The sequence below is a fragment of the Sorex fumeus genome, unplaced genomic scaffold, assembly GCF_029834395.1.
Source record: "Sorex fumeus unplaced genomic scaffold, SorFum_2.1 ptg000007l, whole genome shotgun sequence".
NCBI lineage: Eukaryota > Metazoa > Chordata > Mammalia > Eulipotyphla > Soricidae > Sorex > Sorex fumeus.
The window spans coordinates 23,158,406-23,183,285 of record NW_026606064.1 but is presented as its reverse complement, the minus strand read 5'-3'; the positions used below and the strand labels follow the sequence as shown (position 1 = coordinate 23,183,285).

General features: G+C 44.5%; 1 protein-coding gene across 2 annotated transcripts in view; it reads right to left on the bottom strand.

Annotated features, from left to right (window-relative positions):
- WT1 (WT1 transcription factor) overlaps positions 1-24,004 on the bottom strand; it is a 45,842-nt gene extending 21,838 nt beyond the window's left edge. Inside the window, exons 1-5 of one of the 2 annotated variants that reach the window (XM_056136494.1) lie at positions 23,995-24,004; positions 21,993-22,115; positions 21,273-21,375; positions 10,880-10,957; positions 9,820-9,870 (exon numbers count right to left, since the gene is read on the bottom strand). In XM_056136494.1, the coding sequence (XP_055992469.1) occupies positions 9,820-9,870; positions 10,880-10,957; positions 21,273-21,375; positions 21,993-22,115; positions 23,995-24,004 (365 nt within the window). The remainder of the gene's footprint in view (positions 1-9,819; positions 9,871-10,879; positions 10,958-21,272; positions 21,376-21,992; positions 22,116-23,994) is intronic. The other variant, XM_056136503.1, reaches the window with a different exon arrangement.
- Between the last annotated feature and the right edge of the window lie 876 nt (positions 24,005-24,880).

The window sequence follows — 24,880 nt, the reverse complement described above, 5'->3', positions numbered from 1 at the left end:
CTGTTGGCTCTTTGGCCAGACACTGCTGTTAGCTCGCTCCATCCCCCAATATGGGTATCTACACTGGAAGATAAACTTTGCATGTAACATAGATTTGGATGTGTGAGAAATGTGAACAGAATCATTTCTTCCTCAAGTCCCACGTTCCAAAGCGTCATTCACAACAAAGTATTAAAGTATTCAAGGTGAAGGGGGGAAGGAAATCAAAGGAAATTACATTCACTGTTAAATTAAAATAATATTTGAAGAGAAGAGAGCTTGGACCACCTATAGCCATCCTCAGAGCTCACTCCTGGCTCTGTGCTCAGGAAACCAGAGCAGTAGTGGGGATCCAACCAGGTTTGGCCGCATGGAAGGCAAGCACCTTTCTTACTCCTGTAGCTTCTCTGGAAGTTATTTTCAGGCGAGAGGTACTGTTCTTAAAAAAAAATCTTGAAAAAGGAACAGGTATGTGGCTAAGTAGTAGAGCATATACCTTTATGTGTGAGAGGTTCAAGGATTGAATGAAATCCTTATAGGTCCATACACACATAATATTAAGAAAAAATAAATTCAAGAGACAGCTGACGTAGACAGAGACTTGAAAATATGCTGAGAAATGACATGTTGGTTTTTCAAGTTGTTTCTTAGAACAACTTTTTTTGTGTTGTTTTTTCATGTTGCTTTTTTTACTTTTTTCCCCCCTCGAAACTAATTTTTCAACCTCATACAATTTATTCCAAATTCCAGTTAAGGGACTGGAGAATGATTCAGTGACAAATCATCTGCTGTGCTACTCTGAGGATATAAATTGCTATTGTGTTCTTCAACAACTTCATATGTGCAATCTCCAACACTCCCCAACCAGGTATTGTGAAGCCAAAGTTGGAAACCTCTGCTGATCACTGCAATCAGCAACACAATATGTGTAAGCACCACAACTAAAAGCTACAACCCCTAACAAGCACCACAGCCAAAAGTGCAAGCTCTGTAAATAAGTGTGTGTAACCCTCAGTCATCACAACACAGAGACACTGAGGAGAAAGAGACTTTTAAAACTCGAATTAACAGTTTTCATAAGTTGTTCTTTCAAAATGATTTTAGATTTATAAAAAAATCCTAAGGTAATAAAATATTGTCAGTTCTCTATACCTCAGACCCACTTCCCTCTACTTTTAAAGTCAAATGATTCTAACGCATTATTTTTATGTGCATATCTTATCAGATTGACTAAAATAAGACTATATTAAAAATGAACCTAAAATAGATTAAAATGGACCTAAAATATTATTAAAGTGCAGAACTTAGCAAATAAAACCACACTTACCAAAAGAAGATCAAGGGTCTAAAATTTGATCTTAAAAATTTGATAGGTGCCAAGAATTGATAAAGGTAGCATGTAAAATAAATGATGAAAGGCTTAATTATTAAAAATTATTTAGGTGGGAATACTAACTTATTTTGCAGAAACAAATCAAGGTGGAATTCAGCTGTCAAATTTAGAATGAGTCAATGTAAAAAGTAAATCACAAAATATATGTACATATGCAATTTTTTAAATCTTAAGAAAATCTTAATAGCCATAATACCAAAGCAAATATAATCTAAAACTGTAAAATAAAAATTAATGGTTTTGCTATAAAAATTTATCCTCTCAAAAAAACAAACACACTAGCAGAATTAAATACAAATCAAAGAAAATATTTATTTCATAGTATGACCTACAAAGGGTTAGCATCTTAATAAGCAAGGAACTCCTGAAAATTATCACTTGATAAACCATCCGTCAGTTCCTAGTTAGCCTGCCTTCTCTTTAAAGAACCTGTAATTCTAACCCTTCCATCATCAGTTGTTTCCCCCTTAATAGTTCTCATCGGCAAACAAGTAGGTACTTCTGTAAAAATAAGAATGAACAAAGTGGGCTGGAGTGACAGAACAGAGGGTAAGGGCTTGCATGGGGTCAACCTGAATTCAATCCCCAGGTTCTCCAAGCCCTGCCAAGATTGATCCCTGAGTGCACAGCCAACAGAAAGACCTGAGCATCAATGGGTATAGCCCAAACTGTCTCCCACCCCCAGCACAAATGAAGAAACAAGTAAAGCAGAACAAAACAACACATCACCTTCCCCTGAGCTTCTATTCCCATTGACTTGGTTGACTTCCTTGCACAATTTTATAAACCAATCTCTAAGAAAGCGTCATTCCACAATGTCTCCCTTTCAGTCTCTCTCCTCCTATAATCTCTTAGACCCATTTTCTCCGTCAGGATTTTTGTCCTTGACCCTTCTTACTTCCAGAGAAAATTGCAGTTTATAGTTCGCCAGTCTTCCTAGTTATTTTTCTCTTTGTACCAAACAGATCCCAAATTTGTTTTAAAATAGTTAACTTCTTTGTGACTAGGTAACATAATACTTTTCTTCCTTATTTTTGGTACTGTATGATATTTTGAAACATTAAGCCTGTGTTAGGGGCTGGAGCAATAGCACAGTGGGTAGGGCGTTTGCCTGGCACACGGCCAACCGGGTTCTATTCCTAGCATCCATATGGTCCGCTGAACACCGCCAGGGGTAATTCCTGAGTGCAGAGCCAGGAGTAACCCCTGTGCATCACCAGGTGTGACCCAAAAAGCCCCCCCCCAAAAAAAGCCTGTGTGAGTTTTATGATCAAGGAAAAATTTCTCCTTCTTTCCTTCCTTCCTTTCTTTCTTGGTTTTGGGCCATACCTAGAGGTGCTCAAGGTTTACTACTGACTTTGTGCTCAGGGGTCATTCCTGGTGGTGCTCAGGGAATATAGGTGGTGCTGGGGATTGAACCAGAATCAGCCATATGCAAGGCAAGTCCTTAACACCTATACTATCTTTCCAACCACTGTTTTCATTTTAAGTCATTATCTTTCCTTTAAAATACTAAATTTGTAGTTCTGCCTTTTATTTATTGGACTTTTGGGTTACACCCAGCAGTGCTCAGGGGTCACTCCTTGTTGTGCTCAGGGGACCATGTGGTGTCAAGACGCTACATGTAAATCATAAACTCAGTCCATTGACTATATCTCTGCCCCAGCTTTACTATTTTAAAGAAAGAGGTAGAAATAAAGCTAAAGAAAATGAATGTGTTCTTTTTCAATTGGGAAAAATAAAACCTATAAAACATTCAGTAGCTCCTCATTACAGAGAAACATTTATTTGAATGTCTTTTTATTTGCACGGCTTCAGTATCAATGTGTGTCTAGTTAGAGGTTATGTTTTTCTTGGGTTGATCATGGGGCTGGGGGGAAATGGAGTGAACAGAGGTTCTCAGAAGGGTCAAGATGAGATCACAGATGGGATCACAGTCCTTCTTTTAGGACATGAAAGATATCCTCCACTCCCCCTGCAACACACACCCTGTACCAAGAGCCCAGACCCACCCTAACCCACTTCTTTGTCTCCTCTAAAGCCCAACCTGTCTTCATTTCCCTTCATATCACATATAGTTCCTTTCTTTTGTGCTTTTTACTTCTCCTGATCTGGGTAAAACTAACAATTCCCCTCAAAAAATAATTTATTGCTTTGGTCCTTCCTGACCCGAGACCACAAGTTGCCCCCCACGAGCATGAGCCCCTCCAGGACGGCCATGGCCCCAGAGGCACACAGACCCAATTTGGAACTCAGCAGCTTTTGGCAGAAATCCCTCCAAGGCTTACTTAGTAAAATATCAGAAATCCAAAGTCATATGCTCTGCATAACCAGCAATAGAAAACATATTATTTAACGATGCCTTTTCAGCAGGTCTGATTGTTGGGGGGAACTTCCAAATAATAATGGTGCATCTTTTATCGAAATAATGAATGTAATCAAAGTAGAGAGAGACTTAAGTGGAAATCATCTGCCTCACAGGCAGGGGGAGGGGTGGGATGGGGGTATACTGGGGTTCTTGGTGGTGAAAAATGTGCATTGGTGAAGGGATGGGTGTTTGATCACTGTATGACCGAGACTTAAACCTGAAAGCTTTGTAACTGTTCTCATGGTGATTCAATTAATAATAATAATAATTTATTGCTTCAAACAACATAGTTCAAAATGTAAATGTGGGGACCGTGGATATTTCAATAGTAAGACACTTTGTTCTTACTTGTAGGCATGAGGCTATAAATTTAATCCCTGGCACCACTCACATGCCCAAGCATCACCCAGGTTTCACTACAATTTAGGATCCTCAGGGCCACAACCAAGTGTGCCATCTCTGGCACACTGCATCCAAATTTAGTTGGGCACCTCAACTAAAGTGTGTGACTATGGCTCACTGTAACAATAAAAACAGGGGAAGGTAAAGTTTAAAAAGAAGGGGTTGGAGTGATAGCACAGTGGGTACGGCATTTGCCTTACACACAGCCGACTCGGGTTCGATTCCCAACATTCCACATGGTCCTCTGAGCACTGCCAGGAGTAATTCCTGAGAGCAGAACCAGGAGTAACCCCTGTACATCGCAAGATGTGACCCCAAAAGCAATAAAAAGAAATAAATAAAAAGAAAAGAAATGCAGGGCCTGGGCAAACTAGCAGGAGTCGGCCCCAGACCCCTGAGCATTACTGTGTGATCAGACCCAACACCACAAAAAAAAGAAAAGTAAAGAAAAATTCTTCAGTGTAGAGATTAGTCTTTAGGTTAAACACTTACTAAGACAAAGAAGTTGAGCATTTCTTCAAAAAACTTTTATGAGGATAGAAGCAGAATTTTGCACTGATACGCATTTTGTAGGAATTAGATTTAAGCTGAAGCTAATCACCTGTTAGTTTTTAAGAAGATAAATACATATTTAAGTTCAGGAAATCATCTACAAGTAGATGCAACCTAAGTTTAACAGTAATTTCATCTGAGCTCGGGGGGGGGGGGGTGGATTTTAATTTTCTTCCGACACACTTGTATTTTCTAACAGTTCTACCTTTCATGCACATTATTTACATAATTCAAGTATTAAACACTTAATGAAAAACGTGGCCAAAGAGTCAAGGGTAGAAATGTTGAGCATCCAGGAAGAAAAAAAAATGTGTCAAGGAAGGGTGAAGGAACGCACGGAAGCATCACAGCTAGTCAACTCTAAGGGAGAGTAGTCAGCTCTAAGGGAGAGGAAGAAGAGGCACAGGTCTAAATTTGTCTCTCTCTGCATCCTACAAATCCACAAGTCTAGAGCTTGATTCTAACCATCTAGCTGGCAGGAGTCGGCCAACTCAAGTTCAAAGCCAAGCAAAGAATGGTCTGGACAGCTTGATTCACATTTGGAAGGAAAAATTATAGATAACATAACTTTTTTTTTATCGATTAATCTGTTGTTGGAAGCTCTGGCATTTCATTTTAGATGAAATGAAATATTATGCAATTGTACAAAAAGATGAAACCATGCAGTTTGCTGCAATGTGGCTGGAGTTGGAGGTTATTATGAGAACTAAATCGAGAGAGAAAAACAGGGATCAGACGGTGCCAACAATCTGTGGAATACAGGAAGCCAAAACATGGGAATACCCAATATCAAATAATGACAAACCTTTGACCTTGGATTACAAAACTTATCAATATATTTTAGGGAGATCTGGAGATGAGGGATAAAGACAGGAACAGAGGTGACATCGAGTGACAGTGGTGGAGGGTCATGAGCACTTGAGGGAGGGAAGGTACAGTAACTATGTCAATTCCATAAGTTTTAACATTATTGCAACTACATTACATAAAGTATAATTAAGGAAAGAATTAAGTTAACAGAAAAGAAAGAGGAGAAGGGTAATAGTTTTTTCCTGGGGTTGGAGGGGGTCCTGGAGTTCACCCAGGTTTGTCACTATTATTTGCAGAGTAGCTGCTCTCTACCCTTGTTTGGCATCTCAAGCTCCAGAAGCCACTTAAATGTGGGCGAGCTATTTTCCAGAAGTAAATCTCTTAGACAAATACCTTATGTGCACGCTGGAGTGGAAGGTGCTGGGCTGTGTATTGGAAGGCTCAGCCAGAGGAGACAACTATCTCTTTTGGCACAGGCTCTCAGGGATGAGACCATGTCTAGCGGGGATTTTCTCCAGATTCAACAGCCTTGGCCCTACCCAAAGGCACAGCTTTGTTTTTGCCGTACATCACTCATTGAGAGTTTTTCTTTTTTTCTTTCAAGCTTCTACAGGTCAAATACTGTGTGTTCCCAACAGTCTTGGACCAGCAGAAAGACATTCATTTTGCTCAGTCCTCCTTTAACATTTCTATTGTGTTCCATTTCCCACTCCCCCTCCCAAGTCCTCAGAGAATAACTTCTTCCTTGTTTTAATAACTTGGATCACAGTCAAGGTTGATCTGTTTCTCCATTTTGCAGAATATTTTCGTCAGGAGAGACAAAACAGAGGTGAGCAGAGTAGTCGAGGCTTCTAAGCAGCCTTAGAAAATTGGCAGCCAATATGAACACACAGCAAATGTTTTTAAAGAAATAAAAAGCAGACAAAGCAAGGTACCATAAACAGAATTATACATGAAAGTGAACTGGTGCTTAAAATGATCCCCTTGCATTTTTTTCTCCCAGGGACTCACTCTAAAAACTTACTTTGGGGACCAGAAAGATAGCACACATGTAAGGCACTTGCCTCGCATGCGGCTAACCTGAGTCCCAATTCTGGTACCACATATGGTTCCCTAAGCCCTGCAAAGGGTGAGCCCTAGCACAGAACCAGGAGAAAGCCCTGAGGACTGTGGGGTGTGCCAATAAAATAAAATAAAATAAACTCTAATTTGTTTCATTTTGTTTGTGGGTGAGCAAAAGGGTCAAAGTTAAGACTTCTGTTTGTGGTCTTAACTGTTTATGATCCCAGTGGGCACTTAAGATATTCAGAAACAAGTAATAGAGCTGAAGAAGCGAGATGGCAGCTGGTGGCAAGCTACCTTTCTTTCCTGGTCTATCTTATTTTCATCTCCTTGCACCTCTGCTCTCACTAAAATTCTCTCTCTCTCTCCCCATTATGTTTAACTGCTCCATGTAGTCTGAAGAAAAGATAGCTTCATAGAAGTACTAAGGACACAAATAAATAATCCTTGTCATCTTTATTTTTCAGAATGATGTTTTCAAGCAAAGAGGACGCAAACATTTTGTGGGAGTGTAGTCTAAAGTACACGATCTTTTAAGAAAACTGCTAATGCCGTTTTTATGAGTGATACGATAAATATTCTTTCTTCCTTCAAAAACCATCATTTTTTTCTGTTGCAGGTCTACCTTGTCACCATGATTTTCTTACCACTAGTTACAAATCGTATCAAGATACTAGTAAGGAGTTAAAACAAGAGGTTATTTTTCTTTATCTTTCCTCATGGAGCTTGAGCTTGAGTCTGGCGCCTGAGACCACGGAGCGATAGTACAGCGGGTAGGGCGTTTGCCTTGCAAGTGGCCAACATGGCCAACCCGAGTTCGATTCCTCCACCCCTCTTGGAGAGCCTGGCAAGCTACCAAGAGTATCTCGCCCGCACGACAGAGCCTGGTAAGCTACCCGTGACGTATTCTATATGCCAAACACAGTAACAACAAAGTCTCACAATGGAGACGTTACTGGGCCCGCTCGAGAAAATCGATGAACAACGGGAGGACAGTGCCTTATTATTATTATCCTCACGGAATGTCTTCACTCAGATATACTTTCTGTATTAATGATGTTTTTAGACCATGACAAAAGAAAGTAAATTCAATAATACAGGTAATAATGATGCCTACCCAGATGGTCTCTCCCCTGTGGAAAAGGCAAACTTTTCCCCTCATATAATAAGACTCAAATGAACTCTGTTCTCTATAGTCTATAGGTTTGGAAGAAAATGCTAAGGAGGCACTACTTTTAAAAGCTGTAAAAGAAGCAAACTATGGTGATGACACATCATGGGTTCTGAAATCAATCTATACATCATTGATGGCACTAAAAAAAAATCCAGAATAGAGCAGTAAGTAACAGCATTACAGGACGTAGGCATGGTAAGTCTTGGAGGTGAGGGGTGTATGCGTATGTGTATTTGTGTGAGTGTATTTGTGAATGTGGATGTATCTGTGTGTGTTTGTATAATGAATATCAGTGTAAAAGGTATTTCTAATTGGCGTCACACTCTATAAAACTTCAGAACTCCCAAATTAAGAACCCCGAGACTCTGGAGTCAGCCAGAAATAAGTACATTCCAACTTGTCTGCTCTGTCACTTACTCACTCTGGAACTTGGTAAGGTGGATTGATCTCTCTAGCCTCTTCATTAGAAAGACTAATAGGACCACAGTATCTGAGGATTGTTGTGAGACCAAAAGAGGAAACATATAGAAAGACTCTCTCTTAGGGCTCAATAATATCAAAATCCCATCTTAAATAAACTCAGTCTGAATTGCATTCCTTGAGCTTTGATCATTCTATCATATTTATATATATAACTTTATGAATCAAGTATTTAATATACACATTTTTATTTCAGAAATCCTACTTTAAAAATGTAAGCACCAGTGAAAATACTTCTAGTTTTTTAGACAAGACTGAATAAATTATTCACACTGTATTCTTACAATAGGGCTTCTGACACCCCAGCAAGTGTCTACTATCAAGTTTAAAGACCTTAAAGGTATCAAAATTATCTCCATTTTAGAAAGACCCACATTAAAACATGTGCCAAGATCCCTTATCTGCAATTTTTATAATCAAGCAAGCAAAAAAAAATCCCTGTACTCCAGCATAAAAGGAATGTTTAAATTGAAACATACTGTTCAATTCATAATTATGTTCCCTATGTCCTTGGCAGTTAGTTTGTAGATAGTTACTAGGCTAAAGAGAAAAGGAAAAAAGAAAGGGATCCAGGAAAGAGAGGGTCAGGCTAACAAGACTGAAAATATAAGACAAGTTGGGAGTAAGAACAAAGGTAGAATGTTTCAAGATGTCAGCAGCCCCTTGGATGGAAGTGGGGAGAGGAAAAGTTCCAATCAACAGAAAGATTTTTAGTCTAGGGTCTAGAGAGAAAGAAGATGATGAGATTTGGACAAAACAGCATGAAAAATGTGAACTGGAGATAAAAGATATAACGGCAAGTCTTAGAAGACAAAGAAACACTTTGGTCATTAGGGAATGATCAAGAAATAAAATAAAACAGGACTGAGTCAATGAAAGAAAAAGGGATGAGAAAAGAAAGGGTGGCTAGTTCAACTGTTTGGGGGATGGGTAGGGGGAGAAACTTTCCTTTGCAAAAAGTCGAGTCATATATTTAAAGTAAAAATAAATTTTTCCCTGAAAAATTTGATGGTAAGTAGAGAAAAAAAGCAAGTTATGGTATGAACAACAACAACAAAAAACATGACTTATCAGGTAGAAATATGCGTAACACTATTATTTTAGTATTTGGTGAAATATTCATGAGGAAATGAGTAAGGTTCCTATTGCATCATTTAAAGAATTGCTTCTCATTTCCATGAAAATTGTCTTCATTTTTTGCCCACACTATGATAACAATATATAAGAGGGGTTGGGGATGGGGCTCAAGAGGCAGAGCATACACTTTGCTTGTGCAAGGCCCTGGATTTGATGCCCCACACCAGACAGTCCAGCAGCACTGCTGGGTATGGTCTTGGTGTCCTGAGAACCTCCACTTGTGGTTCCACCCTCCCACCACCTCCCCCATCAGAGTTTTAAAGGAAGAGAGGGGAAGGGATTGGGGGGGGGGGGGGGAGAAAGAGAAGTTTCAGAAGAGAAGCATTGCAACGCTCTTCCCATCTCAGGATCCACCAACTGCTACTTTGATTACCCCTTGTCAGTCCTAATCCTGCATTGCCCCAAGCACCACTCAACAAAGCCTACATCATTCACTTTGCCATTATTGCATTGTCCACTCACTTGCTCTGCCCTTCAGTCCATTTCACTGAGCTGGCGCTCCCAGCAGCAACTCTAGAAGAGAAGAAGAGGTGGGGAATGGGGAATGGAGCATGCATGGTTCTAGCAAGACCCCCTCCTAGATCCCAGAATCCAATGAGAGGGCCCTAAAAACACAGAAAGGGAAAGTTAGCTGTCTAGTCCAGATGGTTGAATTAAGGCCCCAATGCCCAGGGGGAGGTGGGGCAAAGGTGCTAATGGTGGAGTAGAAAATACCACATAAGAAGACTGGAAAGAGCTGGACTTGCAAATCAGAACTGGATGTGAAATCCCAGTTGAATGGTTTAATATAGATGTGAATCTGGAAAATGACACTTTTAGTTGATGGCTTATTTGTAAAAAAAAGCATACCAGAGTACACCCCCAAAATGTTGTTAGGAAAAGCAGGTGAGGTGACCTGGAGACTTCATGTGGGTTCCATGAGTGTGATTTTCTATTGCTGATCCCCCTGACTATTAAAAGAAGTCCCAACTGCTCATTTTCTTTCAAGTGGAAAGAACTGCTGTCTCCACCTCGGTGTGAGAGCTTGTGTTCTCTCTAGAGTAGTTCTGTACCAAGTACAAAGAAAAAACGCTGGTGAAGCAACCAGGTATAATCACATCTAACTCTAGATCATCAAGCCATCATCATTCAAATATGAATTTGGATCCTGGATTTTGTAAACCCAAAGTATTTCTTGGTAAGATAAGATAATATGGTGACTTATAATTGTGATTAACATGAAAAAAACGCAAACATTAAATGAGATTGGATGAACACAACTTTGAAGAACACTAGAATGTTCAAGAAGAAAGACATTTAACTCCAATTCCACAGACAAAAAAAAAAAAATACCCAATTTATGTTCCTGGAAATGTGATTCTGATCACAGTCCACTAACTGCACAAGGCAGGAAAGCATCTTATACAGAACCATGCCTGTTCCTCTACAACTACAGTCTCTCCATTAAGTTGCACATGCTTTTAAAATAGTTCAAACAGACATCAGTTACTATTTAATGACAATAATATTGAAAAGACCTTACCCTTTTAACGTGGCTCCTAAGTTCATCTGATTCCAGGTCATGCATTCAAGTTGGGAAGTCATTTGATATAAATTGTCACTGTTAGAAAAATACAGAGTTAGAAACACAAAACTAGAGAAATAAAAATAGGCACTGTTTCTTCCAAAAGCAATGAGTTTTTTTGGGGGGGGGGTTGGGTTTTTTTTTTGTTTTGCTTTTTGGGTCACACCTGGCGATGCACAGGGGTTACTCCTGGCTCTGCGCTCAGGAATTACTCCTGGCAGTGCTCAGGGGACCATATGGAATGCTGGGAATTGAACCCGGGTCTGCTGCATGCAAGGCAAACGCTGTGCTCCAGCCCCAAGCAATGGGTTTTTAACTCCAGCAAAAGCACCCACATTTTCCAGAATGACAAGATATGTTAGTCTGAAATGATAGTCATTCCGTCCCACTGATCTCTGCAGTTTTTCACTTTGTACACAGGAAAAAAGGGGATGTGAGAGTAAGTTGGGAGCCTTCAAAAAAAAACCCTAGTATGGCAAACATTGAAATTTCTAAAGAGGTATTAAACCTTTGAGGGGAAGAGGCTAAAGGGAGTGAAACTTTGAAAGACAACACAGGCTGGATAACTCAACATTAAAGTTAAAAGCCTGGAGCTGAAAGTAAAAAGAGATTAATTATTCGTGAAAAGGCCATTAAGTTGTTTTAATCAAAAGGATAAGTATCATGTGGATTATGAGGGCTGAGAAGTCAAAGAGTGATGGATGATGGATGGCCCAATACTCAAGGATGTGACAATGCTAAAACAAGGAGAGGATAAACTTTGTACAACTGAAGGAATCATTATCAGTGTTACAATTCTGGAATGTAGGTTTTTGAAGAAAATAAAAATGAGAAGGCCCCAAATCTTATTCAAGTTCTATGGGAGAAACAATGGCTGATCATTTAGATTAAGACCCCAAAGGATAAAAAACATACTACACCAAGTAAATCCAGAAAAAAATTGTCCTCTCTCCTTTACTTATTCCTAGAAAGCTAACAATCTCCTAAATTTCTGAGCTCCATTAGGAATAAATTTAGTCCTGAACTGAAATAGTTAATCAGGAAACTTGAGACCCAGGAGATTAATGGTTGGTCTGAGGACCCCTGGTCTAAACACATTATTGAAGAGCCATTTTCACTCTACCTTCCTAGCAGAGATGAAAAAAAGGTAAGATGCTTTCAGTATCTGCTGCAGGGTATCAGATGGCAAATCCTGGACAATGTCCATTTTGTCACAGCATTCCTTTGGGCTGCTTCATTCACTGGCAGAGGCAACACCCAAGTTTAATTTAAAGAATGCCTGCTCAGACCAACCAGCCCAGGACCTTGTGGAGGGGTGAGGGAAAACGAGGTAACTCTGGAATAAATGAGGGCTATGCTCTTTCTCGGCAGAGCTTGATAAATCATGGTCGAGTCCATCTGCCTTTCATAATAACTCGAAAAATTATTTGGAGCTCCTTAGTGGCGGGTACACAGGATAAGGAGGAAATCAGATTCCAAGAGGGAATTTTACATATGAAATGTGAAGTGACTTCAAACTTGAAGTATGTGTAGTTTCATTAGTCAGTGTATATCTGGACCCCATCATTCATCCCCGTGTCTGACTGGCTATTATGCTACTACAATATCCTACATATCAATGAAAAAAAATGATTAGTCTCTCCTGCAGCTTCCCGTGTGCCGCCGCAGCCCGTACTGGTCTGTGCCACTATGTTTCGTAATTCCACGAATTCTTGCTGTAAGACCAGTGTAATTAATTCCTGAAGGACCCCAATTTTTATTAGAAGTGCCAGCCTGCTACATTTAACATGGGAGAGTTTCTTGAACTTTCTTTGGGCTGACAGTTCATTAATAAGCAGTCTCCTCCACACTCTCTACTGGTTTTTGTTCTCTTGCGCCTTTTCATCAAGCAATCCATTTATTAATCTTACCATTAATCTCAGCCAACAGGCATTGTATTCCCCAGGCAGCTCTGAATTTTTGTCACTAATTTTTTAAAAATTGCTCACAAACTAAAATCACTCAGCCTCATCTGACAATTTTTCTGGGCTATACCTGGAGGTGGGATTTCTCTGAAATTATTTTATCCTTGCATAAAATGAGGAGAATCATAATTTTCAAGAGAGCTAAGAAACAAACTGAGTGCACACCCAGTAAATACTATAACCATAACTGTGGAATCACAAAGTTAAAGGAAAATGTCCCAGGTATTCCTAAGAGTACACAAAGTAGTAACCTAAATAGAAAGTATTTTAAGGGCATTTTTTTACCCCCTCAAAAAATGAAAGCGTTTTCTCAATATATGATGTAAGTGACTGTAATTGTATATGTGTGAATACTTGTCAGGCATTTGAAATGTGAAGAATGCCACACACAGAAATAAGATTTTAGCTATACTGAGTCAAACAAAATTTTTAAATGAATGTCACTGTAGCTTATATATATATTTTTTAATGTAGCTTTTCAAAGGCTAGAGCCATAGCACAGCGGTAGGGCGTTTGCCTTGCACGCATCCAGCCCGGTCAAGCCGGGTTCAATTCCTCCGCCCCTCTCGGAGAGCCCGGCAAGCTACCAAGAGTATCTCGCCCACATGGCAAAGCCTCAAAGCCTGGCAAGCTACCCGTGACGCATTTGATACGCCAAACACAGTAACAATAAGTCTTAAAATGGAGATGTTACTGGGCCCGCTTGAGCAAATCAATGAACAACGGGAGGGCAGTGTATGTATAAAAGTGGTTTTTCAAATTTCGTATGTGGCTTGCATTTCTTCCCACTGGGAAGTACTGCTTTGTGAGTTTTAGAACCTTGAGAAAATCAACTTGGCTCTCTGAGTCTGTTTTTCTCATCTGTCAAATAAAATGTTAATCCCTATCAGTTTGATTTTACAGGGATGCTATGAGCCCCAATAATAGTTCTTTGAAGACAACCCAGACAACCTGCTTTGTTCTTTCATCATCTATGAGATTTCATGCTCATCCCCAGAATTTATCTGTAACTGTGTGAGGTAGGTATAATTGTGATCTCTATCTATCACAGGGTGACTAAGGCACACTTCATTTTTCACTTTTGGGTTTTGGGCTATACCCGTTGGTGCTGGGACTCAAAGGACCATATGGGATTCCAGGGATTCAATAAGGGTCAGCCGAGTACCTGGCACACTGATTACTAGCTGTACTATCTCTCCAGTGTCATCTTTGATATTTTGAGAGGGGGATGGTGCTATACCCAGTTGTGCTCAGGTTACTCCTAGCACTAGGTTCAGTCAGGGATCACACCTGTCAGGGTTTGAGGGACCATACAGGATGCCAGGGATGGAACCCCAAGTGGGCACTTGCAAGACAAGCACTCTTCCTATTCAACTATTTCTCCAGTCCCTCTCATTGCCATTTTAATAATAATAACGACATCTAATAATGAGGACGGGAATCCAGAGGGGGAAGTAAATATGCTCCAGGAAGTACTTATAATCTATGCTGTTTCCAAAAAGTAACAAAATGCAAGATGCTCAACACATTCTGTTCGGTTCACTAAACAGAAAGAGCCAAGGCCCTCGTAGTCACCTCCATCCTTAATTCTACATTCTAGTGGTATGATAGTACCTCACTCTGTGATGTGGTGGGATGGGCCAATCAGGAAGGACTTTTAGAAAATCCCCAAGCTACTAACTAGGTTTCCTGAGGCTGTGACAGGATCTAAGCACAATTCTAACCACATCCTGCCTTGTGCTGGCTGAGGCTCCGCAGAGACTCAATCAGTTGGCTTGGCTGGCACGGTCTTTCAACTGGAAGTCCATGACAGCAATGACAATAACTGCTGCTGGGGAGAGGACACAATGTGAACTTGAGCTAAAAATACTGAGCCCAAGCATGTTTGAGCTCAATCTCTTTGGGCAATCAGTCAACCCCCAGCTCTCTTCATGAAAGCTCAAGGAAAGAAGCAGCATGTTCAAGGAATCGATGGCCTCTGGCAAATAAAGCATCTAATTATTAAATCACCACTGTAGGTGTCAACTGCCTCATTCCCGGAGGAGATCAGATAAGCAGGTGGCCTGGCTCACAGAGGCTTGCAATGGTCACGTAGACACGTCAGCTCCAAATGTCTGACTCTGTCTGTTCGGAAGTGAACTCTGGAATTACAGGCTGTCAAAATAGATTCCAAAAGTCCTTTCTATTTTTTTAAGTAGATCTTTTTCATTTAAGAAAAAAAAAAGCCACTTGTTTCCTATGTAATAAGAAATGTTTGAAGTTGGAAGCAAGGCAGAGAGGAAAGAAAACTGCACTAACTGGGATTAATGCAAGTTGGAGTAAAATAAAAGGAAGTCAGTCCTAGCAAAAGGGGGAACTTAAAAGGAAATCAGTAGTAGATCATATAGAGTTTGTTTTGGCCTGGACTGCAGTATTACTGAGTGCTCGACCTCTACACAAAAAGAAAGGAAGAAAAAAATCCTCAGCTATTATCTGGATGAGCACTCCTCCACTTTTCAAACCCATGAGTAATTCAAGTACATTTTCTTTCCTTTCTTTTTTTTTCAGTGTGTTTACTATATTCAGCATAACAAGGCAGAACAGTTCATCCTACCAGTGGAAAGAGCCATCAAACATGGTTGAGATTCAGTTTTACCTCTGCCATGTAGTTGGCAGCTGGCAAAAGAGCATCCTAACAGGAGAGTAAAAAGCTTCTTCTTGCTCTGCTCTATCAAACAAAAAAGAAAGAAAGAAAGAAGAAAAAAGGCAAAAACATAACAAAGTCAAGCCCCTGAAATATAGGTCTAGCTGGCATAAGGAATCAAAATTCATATCTTTCCAGTTTGGCTGTAATATCTCTGCCCCTAACCAACAAAGAGAGCTCTGTGGCTTTACCTCTACCTGATAACCAAAACTCAGCACCGGCTGCAGCCAGATGTCCACACAGCCCTTTTCCTGCACTTTCCTTTCGGAGGCTCCTTGGAGGCTGCCTATTGAGAAATTTCTGCCCAGCAGGCCATGGTGAATAATTATTTTACAGTCAGTCTCTTGGTATTGTAATTTCTCGCGAGCTCACCAGTTAACCGAAGAAAACCCCACTGGGGATTCAACTTCTATTAATAAACACTTTGGTCAGCACAAAAGTTGCCGGAATATTTGAAACAAGATTTTTCCCCGTCCCTGGAGACAAGTACAATTCCAAAGCCTGGGGCTTGGCTAACTCTGCCCACCAGCCTGGAAACCATTTGAGGCTTTCTGCCCTTCCTGCCCAACAATGTGAGAGACAAACATTAGGATAGTCTAAAGGTAAAGTGTGCAGAGATAACAAAGGAAAGAGGCATGGTAATTATGCTTTTATTTCCCTGACTGTGAACTGTGACTGTGATTTATCCCTCTGTTGCAGGTCAACCTAAAGGGTGGAACAGGCGCTTCCCACTGAGTCCAGTTCCTCACAATATTCAGGATGCAAAGAAAGTTTCTCTCATGGGAGAGACAATCCACTTGAAAGAAACTCCACCTTTAACTTTTCCACTTGGGAAACATCCACATTCACTTGAAGATATCCAAATCAGTAGCAACTGCTTTTCAAATTGAAGTTATTTTACCTGCTGAAGGGCAAAAGGCAACAATCCTCACTTAAATTGGTAGCACAGTTGCTAAAGAAGAGTATGCAAACCAGGTGCCAAGAACGAGATGCTACAGGGATAAGCTCTTGCCTCCTGTGCAGCTGGTCCTTGTTCAAATCCCACACCACATATGGTCCCCTGAGCACTACCAGGAGAGATTCCTGAGCATAGAGCCAGGAGTACAGCTTGGTGTGGCCCAAGAGCAAACAAAATAAGAATATGCACACCTAATAAAATAACATATGAGAGGGATATGGTACAAAGAAGTAATAATATGTAATCCCAATAAAATAACAAAGCAAAGGAGAAAATACTAGACTGTCTACAAAAGCAGAATTGTCCCAGGAAGTCTTTTTTTAAACACAGCACAAAATAGCTGGGAGAATCAACTTGTGAAAAGGGTCCAGGAGGGGGCTGGAGGTTCCAAGGAGATAAGCAAACAATGGAGCAGAGAAGCCTGTGGAAGAGAGGGAAGTCAAGAGGCCCCAGTAGCTGCCTGTTTGAGGCAGAAATCAGGGGGAAACATGCTTAGTGAGGGGACCTTCACTATTCTCTCCTCCAAAACCTCCCTTCCCTGGGACTATGCCTCAGAATAAGTACAAACCAAGGTGGCCCTGGAATCAGTCATTTTTCCTAGAATTGGATGTACAAGGAGCAGGGGGTTGACCCTGCCCAGATTAAACCTCACTGCAGTAGTTCAAATCCAGAGGAGAAGCCAAATAAGATGGAACTCTGAAAGACTGTGTCTTGTGATTAAGACTTGGGGAGAGAGCTTAGATAAGACAAGTCACTAGGACAAACACTACTGCTTTCTGGAAAACTAAGAGTAAAATAATGAAGAATGGGGATTCACTCACACCCACGGGAAAGAAAGGCTTTTCTCTATTGAGACTTAGGTCAATGCCACCTTGGGAAAGAGAAGGGAATTTACGTACTGCATCAGGGTGCAGTGGGTAGCAAGATGGATTCCGGAGCTTTGCTACCTAAATTTGAACACCAGTTCTGTCCCTACCATGTCCCATGGGCAAGTTTACCTCTCAAAACCTCACTTTTCCCCTCTGTTAAGTGGAGGTGTTAATTCTGTGTATATCAAAGAGTCCTTCTTGGGATTAAATAAGGCTATTTAATCAGTTAGTACCGAGAGTGATGTCTGGCGTGAAGTGATCCCACAAAAGCATTTTATTATTGATCAACTGAACACTGGCATGGGCTGTGTGAAAGATATTTCAGATAGAGGACAATGAGTAGCCAGGAACCTGCCGGTCAGAGCACAGACGGACTCTTATGTCAAAAAGATGAGATCGCATGCTGGTTCTGATTCTCAGGTCTGTGTGACTTGAACCAATTACTTGGAGTTTCTGAACGTATTTCTTGTTCAATAAAGCTGAGATTAAAATATCTACTTTTTAGAACAGTTAAGAGCTAGAATTAATGCTCAAAGAGACACTTAGTGCAGGGCTCAACCTGCAATAAATGTGGTGTGCATGCAATAAAACTGAGTTATGCTATTACAGGAGCCCTTGCTGTGTTCCTGCTCTCATCACGGGGTTCCATAAGGCAGGATTCCACATCTGGTTTCAGAAGCCTTAGTGACCTACAGACAAAACTACCTATACCTTCAACTATATGGGGTATGAAGGGTGGGCAAAACTAACCCTTAATACCTCCAATAAGCTTATTGGGACAGTCTCTACACACTCCTGCCCATATCACATGCAAATGTACATGACTTTAGTTCCCTAGCTGTGTTACTTAGGATAGAGGAGAGAATTGTGCGATTCTCTGAACAAGAGAATTTCCTCCCAGCAAACTCACAGAGTGTGCCAACTCTACCTTTGAGCTGAGCTAGGAAGGGAGATTAGATCCAAGACTGGGGAGGCAGGAGATTTGGGAGAGTAGTGGGAAAGTGACCTGGCAGGATTCAACAAGGCAAACTCAGCACAGGAACGTCTTTCTCAGTGTTCCTAATTTTGGACACACACACACACAAAAGGGAAAGTAGAAGCATGACTATATAGCTGAAATTCCGAGGTTAAGCCATGAGTTGATTCTAGTCTAGTCCTAATTCTTGATTTTTTTTCTTACATTTCATTCACAAAAGCTTCAAAAATTCCTTTCAGAATCAAAGAAAATAACATAAGGGCAGTCATACTGATGACTATCTCAGTTTAAAACATCCTTTACCTATCCAGCATCTGGCCTTTGAAAATATGCTTAGAGGAACTGGAGAGATAGTACACCAGGGTAGGGCACTTGCTATTTACCCAGCTGACCTGGGTTCGATTCCGGTACCCCATAAGGTCCCCTAAGCCCGCTAAGAGTTATTTCTGAGAAAAGAGTCAGGAGTAAGCTTTGAACATTGCCAGAAGTGGTCCCAAAACAACGCTCCCCAAAAATGTGATTAGAAGAATTGTAAATTTAAGATAGGTGAACTTTTCAAGGCCCCATAGATCACAAATTGGGGTGGGGATGAGGAGAAAACTTCCTATAAGGGTCACAAATTCTTTTGGAGAAGATAGAACTGTTTGGAAAATGTTTTGTAGAGAGGGGTGAGGGCATTCCCCGCCCCTGACTTTCAAATAAAAATGAGCACCAACAAAAGTTGCAATAGGTAGAGAGAAAAAAAGCAAGGATAACAATTGTTTCTGGAAGGTGATCCTGACAATATTGCTGTATTCAACTAGAAGACAGATTACAAAGTTTGTAAAAACACAACCAATTTTTCCTGCTTCCACAGTAAACACTGAATCTAGCCCCATGAGAGACACAGATGAGCTTGGTGGGGAGAAGAGTTATTAAGGTATTGATGGTCAGAAACACTTTATTTCTCCTTCCTTACTGCAGACTCTTCCATGCCTCCTTCCTACTGAGCCCCAATGACTGGGAGAGGGAGACAAGAGCATGTCTGCCAATCTCTGCAGTACCAGACTCCTCCTCCTCCTCCTCCTCCTCCTCCTCCTCCTCCTGACTACCCCAAAGGGCTATCCAGACCCACATCAATAACATCCATTCCTGCTCAGGCTTTCCTGGGGTGCCAGAGCAGGAATGGAGGAAGGAGTGGGCCAAACTCACCACAGGGGGGTACCTTTCTACTAGCACTGACTGCTCCCTGAGAAGGCAAGGGTTGACTCAGCTGCCACAGATCTGCTCGGAAAGCAGAGTCACTGTGACGTGGCCTTCGGGTGGTGAATTCTGCACCCAATCCAGTGAGTGTGAAAGGAGCTATTCCTGCCTCAGTGCTGGGGGTCCCCCCAGAGGTGCTAAGGAACTACTAGGTGCCAGGGATGGAACAGGCTCTCCTGCATGCAAAGCATAATTCAAGGCCTCTGAAATTATTTCCCAGGGCCCACACATTCCAGTGACTTCCAGTGACTGCCCAGGGTGGGCAGGCTGGAGGTAGAACTCTGGGTCAGTGGGGGCAAAGCTAATAAGGAAAGGAGAGTGGGCACGCCTGATCGCTTCCACGCGATCTGTGCAACCGGTGTGCATTTCTTAACAATTCTCCACTAAAAGGAGCGGTGGAGAGGAGGCGAACGTTTTCATTAGATTAGGGTTTTCAGATGTTTTTCCACAAAGTCTGCGCGAGCCTCAGGCATAGAGAAGGACAAAGGGCACGGCACAAGTACCCCGGGGCCCCCCCGGAAGCCGCAGCCTAGTCGGATCCCCTGCTGCAATAAGGCTCGCGCTCCCGGGTTGAGGATGCATCTCAGGAGCTGCGTCCCCTCCTCCACCTGCGGGCCCAGAGGTCTCCCAGGCGCACTGGCTCCCCCACCCAATCTCCCCGGGCAGGCGCTTTTCCTTCCTTCATTACCTCACTACCTCCTTCCCTTGACGTCAGCCCCGGGTCCTCGCGAGGAGGGGAGGGCGGCAGGGGATGAGTTTGGGGGCAGTCGGTATCAGGATCCTCGCAGCACCGGGGGTGGGGGTGAGGGGCGATGAGGTCATGCGCGCCCAATCCGGGGCCCCCAGGGCCGGCTTCCCTGCCCCCGCCCCACCTCCCGCCCGGCGCGGGCCGGTGTGCAAGCCGGTTACTAAGCAACCCTATCGGAGACGCGGGATGCTGGCCAAGTTCACCCAAAGTTGAAGAATAAATTTGGGGGAAGAGAAGGTGGGGGGGATGGAGCGAGAGCCGAGAAAGGGCGCACGGGGGCAGAGAGAAAAATAAATAAAAGAGCCTGGAAACAAAAAAGGAAAAAAAAAGAAGCTGGTTTTCCGCTTTCCGGGAACAGGAAAAAGGGATTAGGCCGGGCTGGAGCGATCTCCCCGTGGGGTATCGCTGCACCCCGATGCCTCCGCAGCGCGCAGCCCGCTGCAGGGTGAGGTGCACCCTGTGTGTGGCCGCGCGCAGAAAACGACGCCCACAGAACGTTGCTGCAGCACTGGGCAGGAGTGACGAGAAGGCTGCACCCGAGTGTTCGTGCCCTCGAAGTGGCCCGGGATGTCAGAGGGAGGGGAGGGCTTTTAGCGGTAAGAAGAATCCACAGACTGTGGAACCCGAGATTAATCTAGCTCAAGCCCCCCATCCCACTCCCGCGGCTCCTACAATCCTTTCCTCTACGGCTGCAAACGGTTCCTCGTCCTCTTTTTATATTCAAAATAAGACACGTGACGTCGGGGGCAAAAGCGAGCTCAGGTACCGAGAGAGGGGCGTTCATTTGTTTTCCGCAGCAGCAAAGCGCAAATGGAATCCTTTGCCTCCAGGACTCCGTGCGCCTGCGGCCCCGCGTCGGACGTTCGAGCACCGCCCCGGGAGTCCCGCGCGCGCGCCCAGCGCCTTCCTACCTGCTATAGGGCGTCCTCAGCAGCAGGGCCTGGCTGCCGGTGCAGCTGTCGGTGGGCGTGTGGCAGCCGTAGACTGGGGGCGGCACCGAGTACTGCTGTTCACCTGCCGAGAGTCGGGGAGAGCTCGCGTGAGCACCGCCCTAGCTCCAGGGTGCGAGGCCACTGTCTGGAGTGGAGAGCAGGGCCCGGGAGCAGCGGGCTCGCGTCGCGCTGCGGGGGCAGAGGGGCCTGGACGCCATGTAGAAAGTGGGTCCGGACACTATCAGCGAGACAAGCTTCTTTCTTCCTTTATTGGCCTTCGGCAGCCCCCGCCCAGCACCGCTAGAAAAAGACCCTAGGGTTCTCGTAGACGCGGCCAAGTTCCTGAATATGTTCTTGGGGCAAAAGGAAGGGAGGCAATCTTTAAAACCAAGAGATCTCGAGCAAATTGTTTCTTTTTTTCTTTTTGGTTTGAGGACCGCAGCTCCGGCGCTCAGGACTCGGAGCTCTGCGCTCAGGGGCGCGTATGGGATAATTCCAGAGATGGAACCCGGCTTGGCCACTGCAAGGCAAGGGCCCTAATAGCTATACGACCTCTGTGCCCCTTTGGGCAAATTAGTTTTAATCCTCCCCCGCTCTTTCTTCTCCTCTCCCCAATTTGAAGTGGGCTGGAAATCCCTCAGGTGACTAGGAAATGTGGAAGAAGGGGAGAAGGGCCCCTACGTTGGTCCGCCTGCTCACCCAGAGAGCCCTGCTGACTCATGGGGTCTTCGTGCTTGAAGGAGTGGTTGGGGAACTGTGCCGCATGGTGCGAGGGCGTGTGGCCATAGCTGGGAGTCCCATCGAAGGTGACCGTGCTGTATCCTGAGGGTGGAGAGAGAGAGAGAGAGAGAGAGAGAGAGAGAGAGAGAGAGAGAGAGAGAGAGAGAGAGAGAGAGAGAGAGAGGATCAGAAGGGAGACAGGAAAAGAGGATCAGAATCAGGAACCAGGTAGGAGCGTGCAGGGCCCCAGCCTTCTGGTCCCCTGGAGCCCATCGTTATCCTGCTCTGACCGCTGCCAGGATGTTGGCAAGGAGGCCAGGGCCCAAGCCCCTGACGGGGTGACCTCCGGACACTCCGGACAGGCTCCCCACCCTTTCCCCGGTAAACTCTCACCTCCCCATCGTTCCCCAAGTTATTTACGTCCCTGTTTCCCAGCCTCTGCCGCCGCTGCTGCTCCGAAGCCCTGGGCCAGTGGAGGATGAACACCGGCAGCCGCCGCGGGGTGGAGAAAGTTCCTCTGCCCCCAAAACAAACCCCGCGGCTCTCGCGCCCGGGCAGCGCGGCTGAGCGAAATGAATCTGCTCGGCTGACCCCGAGCTGACTCGCAGCCGTAAATCAGGGGCCCGCGCACCAACTTTCATTAATTACTCCGAGCCAGTTAAAGGGCATGGGCTTGAAATGGGGAGAGTAATTACCCAGTAATGCTATCTGTCTGAGGCGGCGCGACTCGACACCACGACACCCAAGACCCTCGGGAAAGGGAAAAAATGGGGGGAGCCCTTCCGGTTGGGCCCGGAGCCGCGACCCTTCTCCTCCCCCATATCGACCCACCTCGCACCCAGCGCATCAACTCTGACCGCTGCGGTGGGGGTAACTTCCTCCTGGCTTGGGCTGGGAAGGCTGTTTCTTTGGCAGTGTACCCAGAACTGTTCCCCGCCCCTTTCTCTCGATGCAAGGCCCTCTGCCTCAGTTTCCCTGCCGAGAACCCCCGGGTAGTATCGCTGGTGCTCTTTCCCAACTCAGCAGTGGAGCGGAGGTGGATGCGGCACAGCCAGCCGTGGAGGAAAACTATGATTATAGGGGTTTACATTGCTTTAAGCGTGTACCCACCTCTACTGGATTCTGGAAAACTGTGACCCCAAGGAAAAGTCCTCCTCCCCTTTCAGGCTACCAAAGGATGAGTCGTGGGAAGCCAGTACAGAGGTAGGGGGGCATCCCTTCTACACACAGGCTCTTGGGGAAGCTCTGACCTCAAGTTCAAGAGGTGAAAAAGATCTGCACCCTTATGCTCACATCTAACGACTCCCTGCGACTCCCTGCAAAGTCCCCGCGTAGGCCAAAACCCCACCACTGCACTGGGTGTCTAAAGGCCCCCTCAATCTTCAGGAATAGGACAAATCAAATGTGCTCCCCCCGTACACACTAGGTTGGATTTGCACTTTGCAACAAGTGTGCAGGGGGTTTCTGTTGGATAAGACCTTCCATCTCTAAAACCACCACGCCTCCAAAACAAAAACAAACAATTTTAAAAAGCACCTCAACCCAGTGCAGATTCCCTCTGCACACCAGGGCAGCACGGTGTATGTGCTGGGTAACAATTGCGGGACTATATTGAGAAGACCCTGTCTTCTCATGCATTGCCCAGCTCTGCAGGTTGACGATTTAGAAAGCCATCAGTCCCTCGGGACTTGACATGACCCCCCTCTCCCCCACCCCCAGGCTTGCATTTCTCGCCTGCTAAGTGGGCGAGATAACCCCTACCCTCCGATTGGCTTTCCTGCAAGTGAACAAGTTCGGCTTCTCAGGGCAGACGCCCCTCCCGGCTGCACCTACCCACCAGTTTGCAAACGAAATTTGGTCGTGAGCACCTATTTTTGCAGAGACAAGACCTAATTTCAAAAGGGCTCTTTTCCCCCTTTTCAAAACGGGGTGGGAGAGAATAGCAAGAAACGACAAATAAATGGTTTGTCTATAAAGGAACCCTTCTCCATTCCCGCCCGGCTCCTTGTGAGCCAGCTGTGGCCCCTTGCTGTTCCTGGAGATGCGCCCCAACTTTGTGGGTGCGTTCAGCAGCTCCCTGTCCCACTCCTTGCCAGGACACGCAGACTCCGGTGGCCCGGGCTGCGCAGTCCCGGGAGGGGCAGTGGTGAAAGCGCAGGCGGAGGGAGGGTTTCTTTTAATTAGGAGCTTATCGGCCGCGGGGCTGATTAGAGCGCGCGCTCCTCGGGCCCTGCGCTAGGCCAGGCGGGCTGCGGGGGAGGAACAGCTGCGAGCCGAGAGGGGCAGCTTGTTCAAAGGCTCCTTGTATACCGGCCTTACTGGGGGCGGCTCTAGCGGCCAAGGTAGCGTCTTTCCCACGCTTAGTCTAAGCCGGGGAAGGGAGTGCAACCTTGACCGCACCAGAGGCGAGACACGTTCTGCGGCTCCTTCTTCCGCCCGCGGAAACGCAGCACGGGAACCGCCTGGCCCAGGCGGGTCTCCAGGGAGCTTAAGGGGTGGAGTGGACTGCAGCCTCAGTCCGGAAGGTGGTCCACATTGAAAATGTTGATTCCGCTGTAGCGGCTGAAGAACAGTGTATCTTCCTCCCTACCCCCCACCCCCACCCCCAAGAGATACCCTCTCCAAAGCCACCCAAGGAATGGGGCTGCCCTTGGTCTTTTGCCAAGTTGGTCTCCCCACCTGACCCTGGAGGGGCTTAGTGATATCAAGGCCTCGTCCTGCTCCAAAGTTCTGACTGTCATGAGGGCAGGGGAAGCAAAGGCTGACAAGTCATCTTGACAAGTCATTCTTTTTTCTTCTTCCCAAACCCCGCATTTACTTGGGTAGTCTGCGGATACCCAATTTATCGCTTCCTCTTCTGCCGTGGC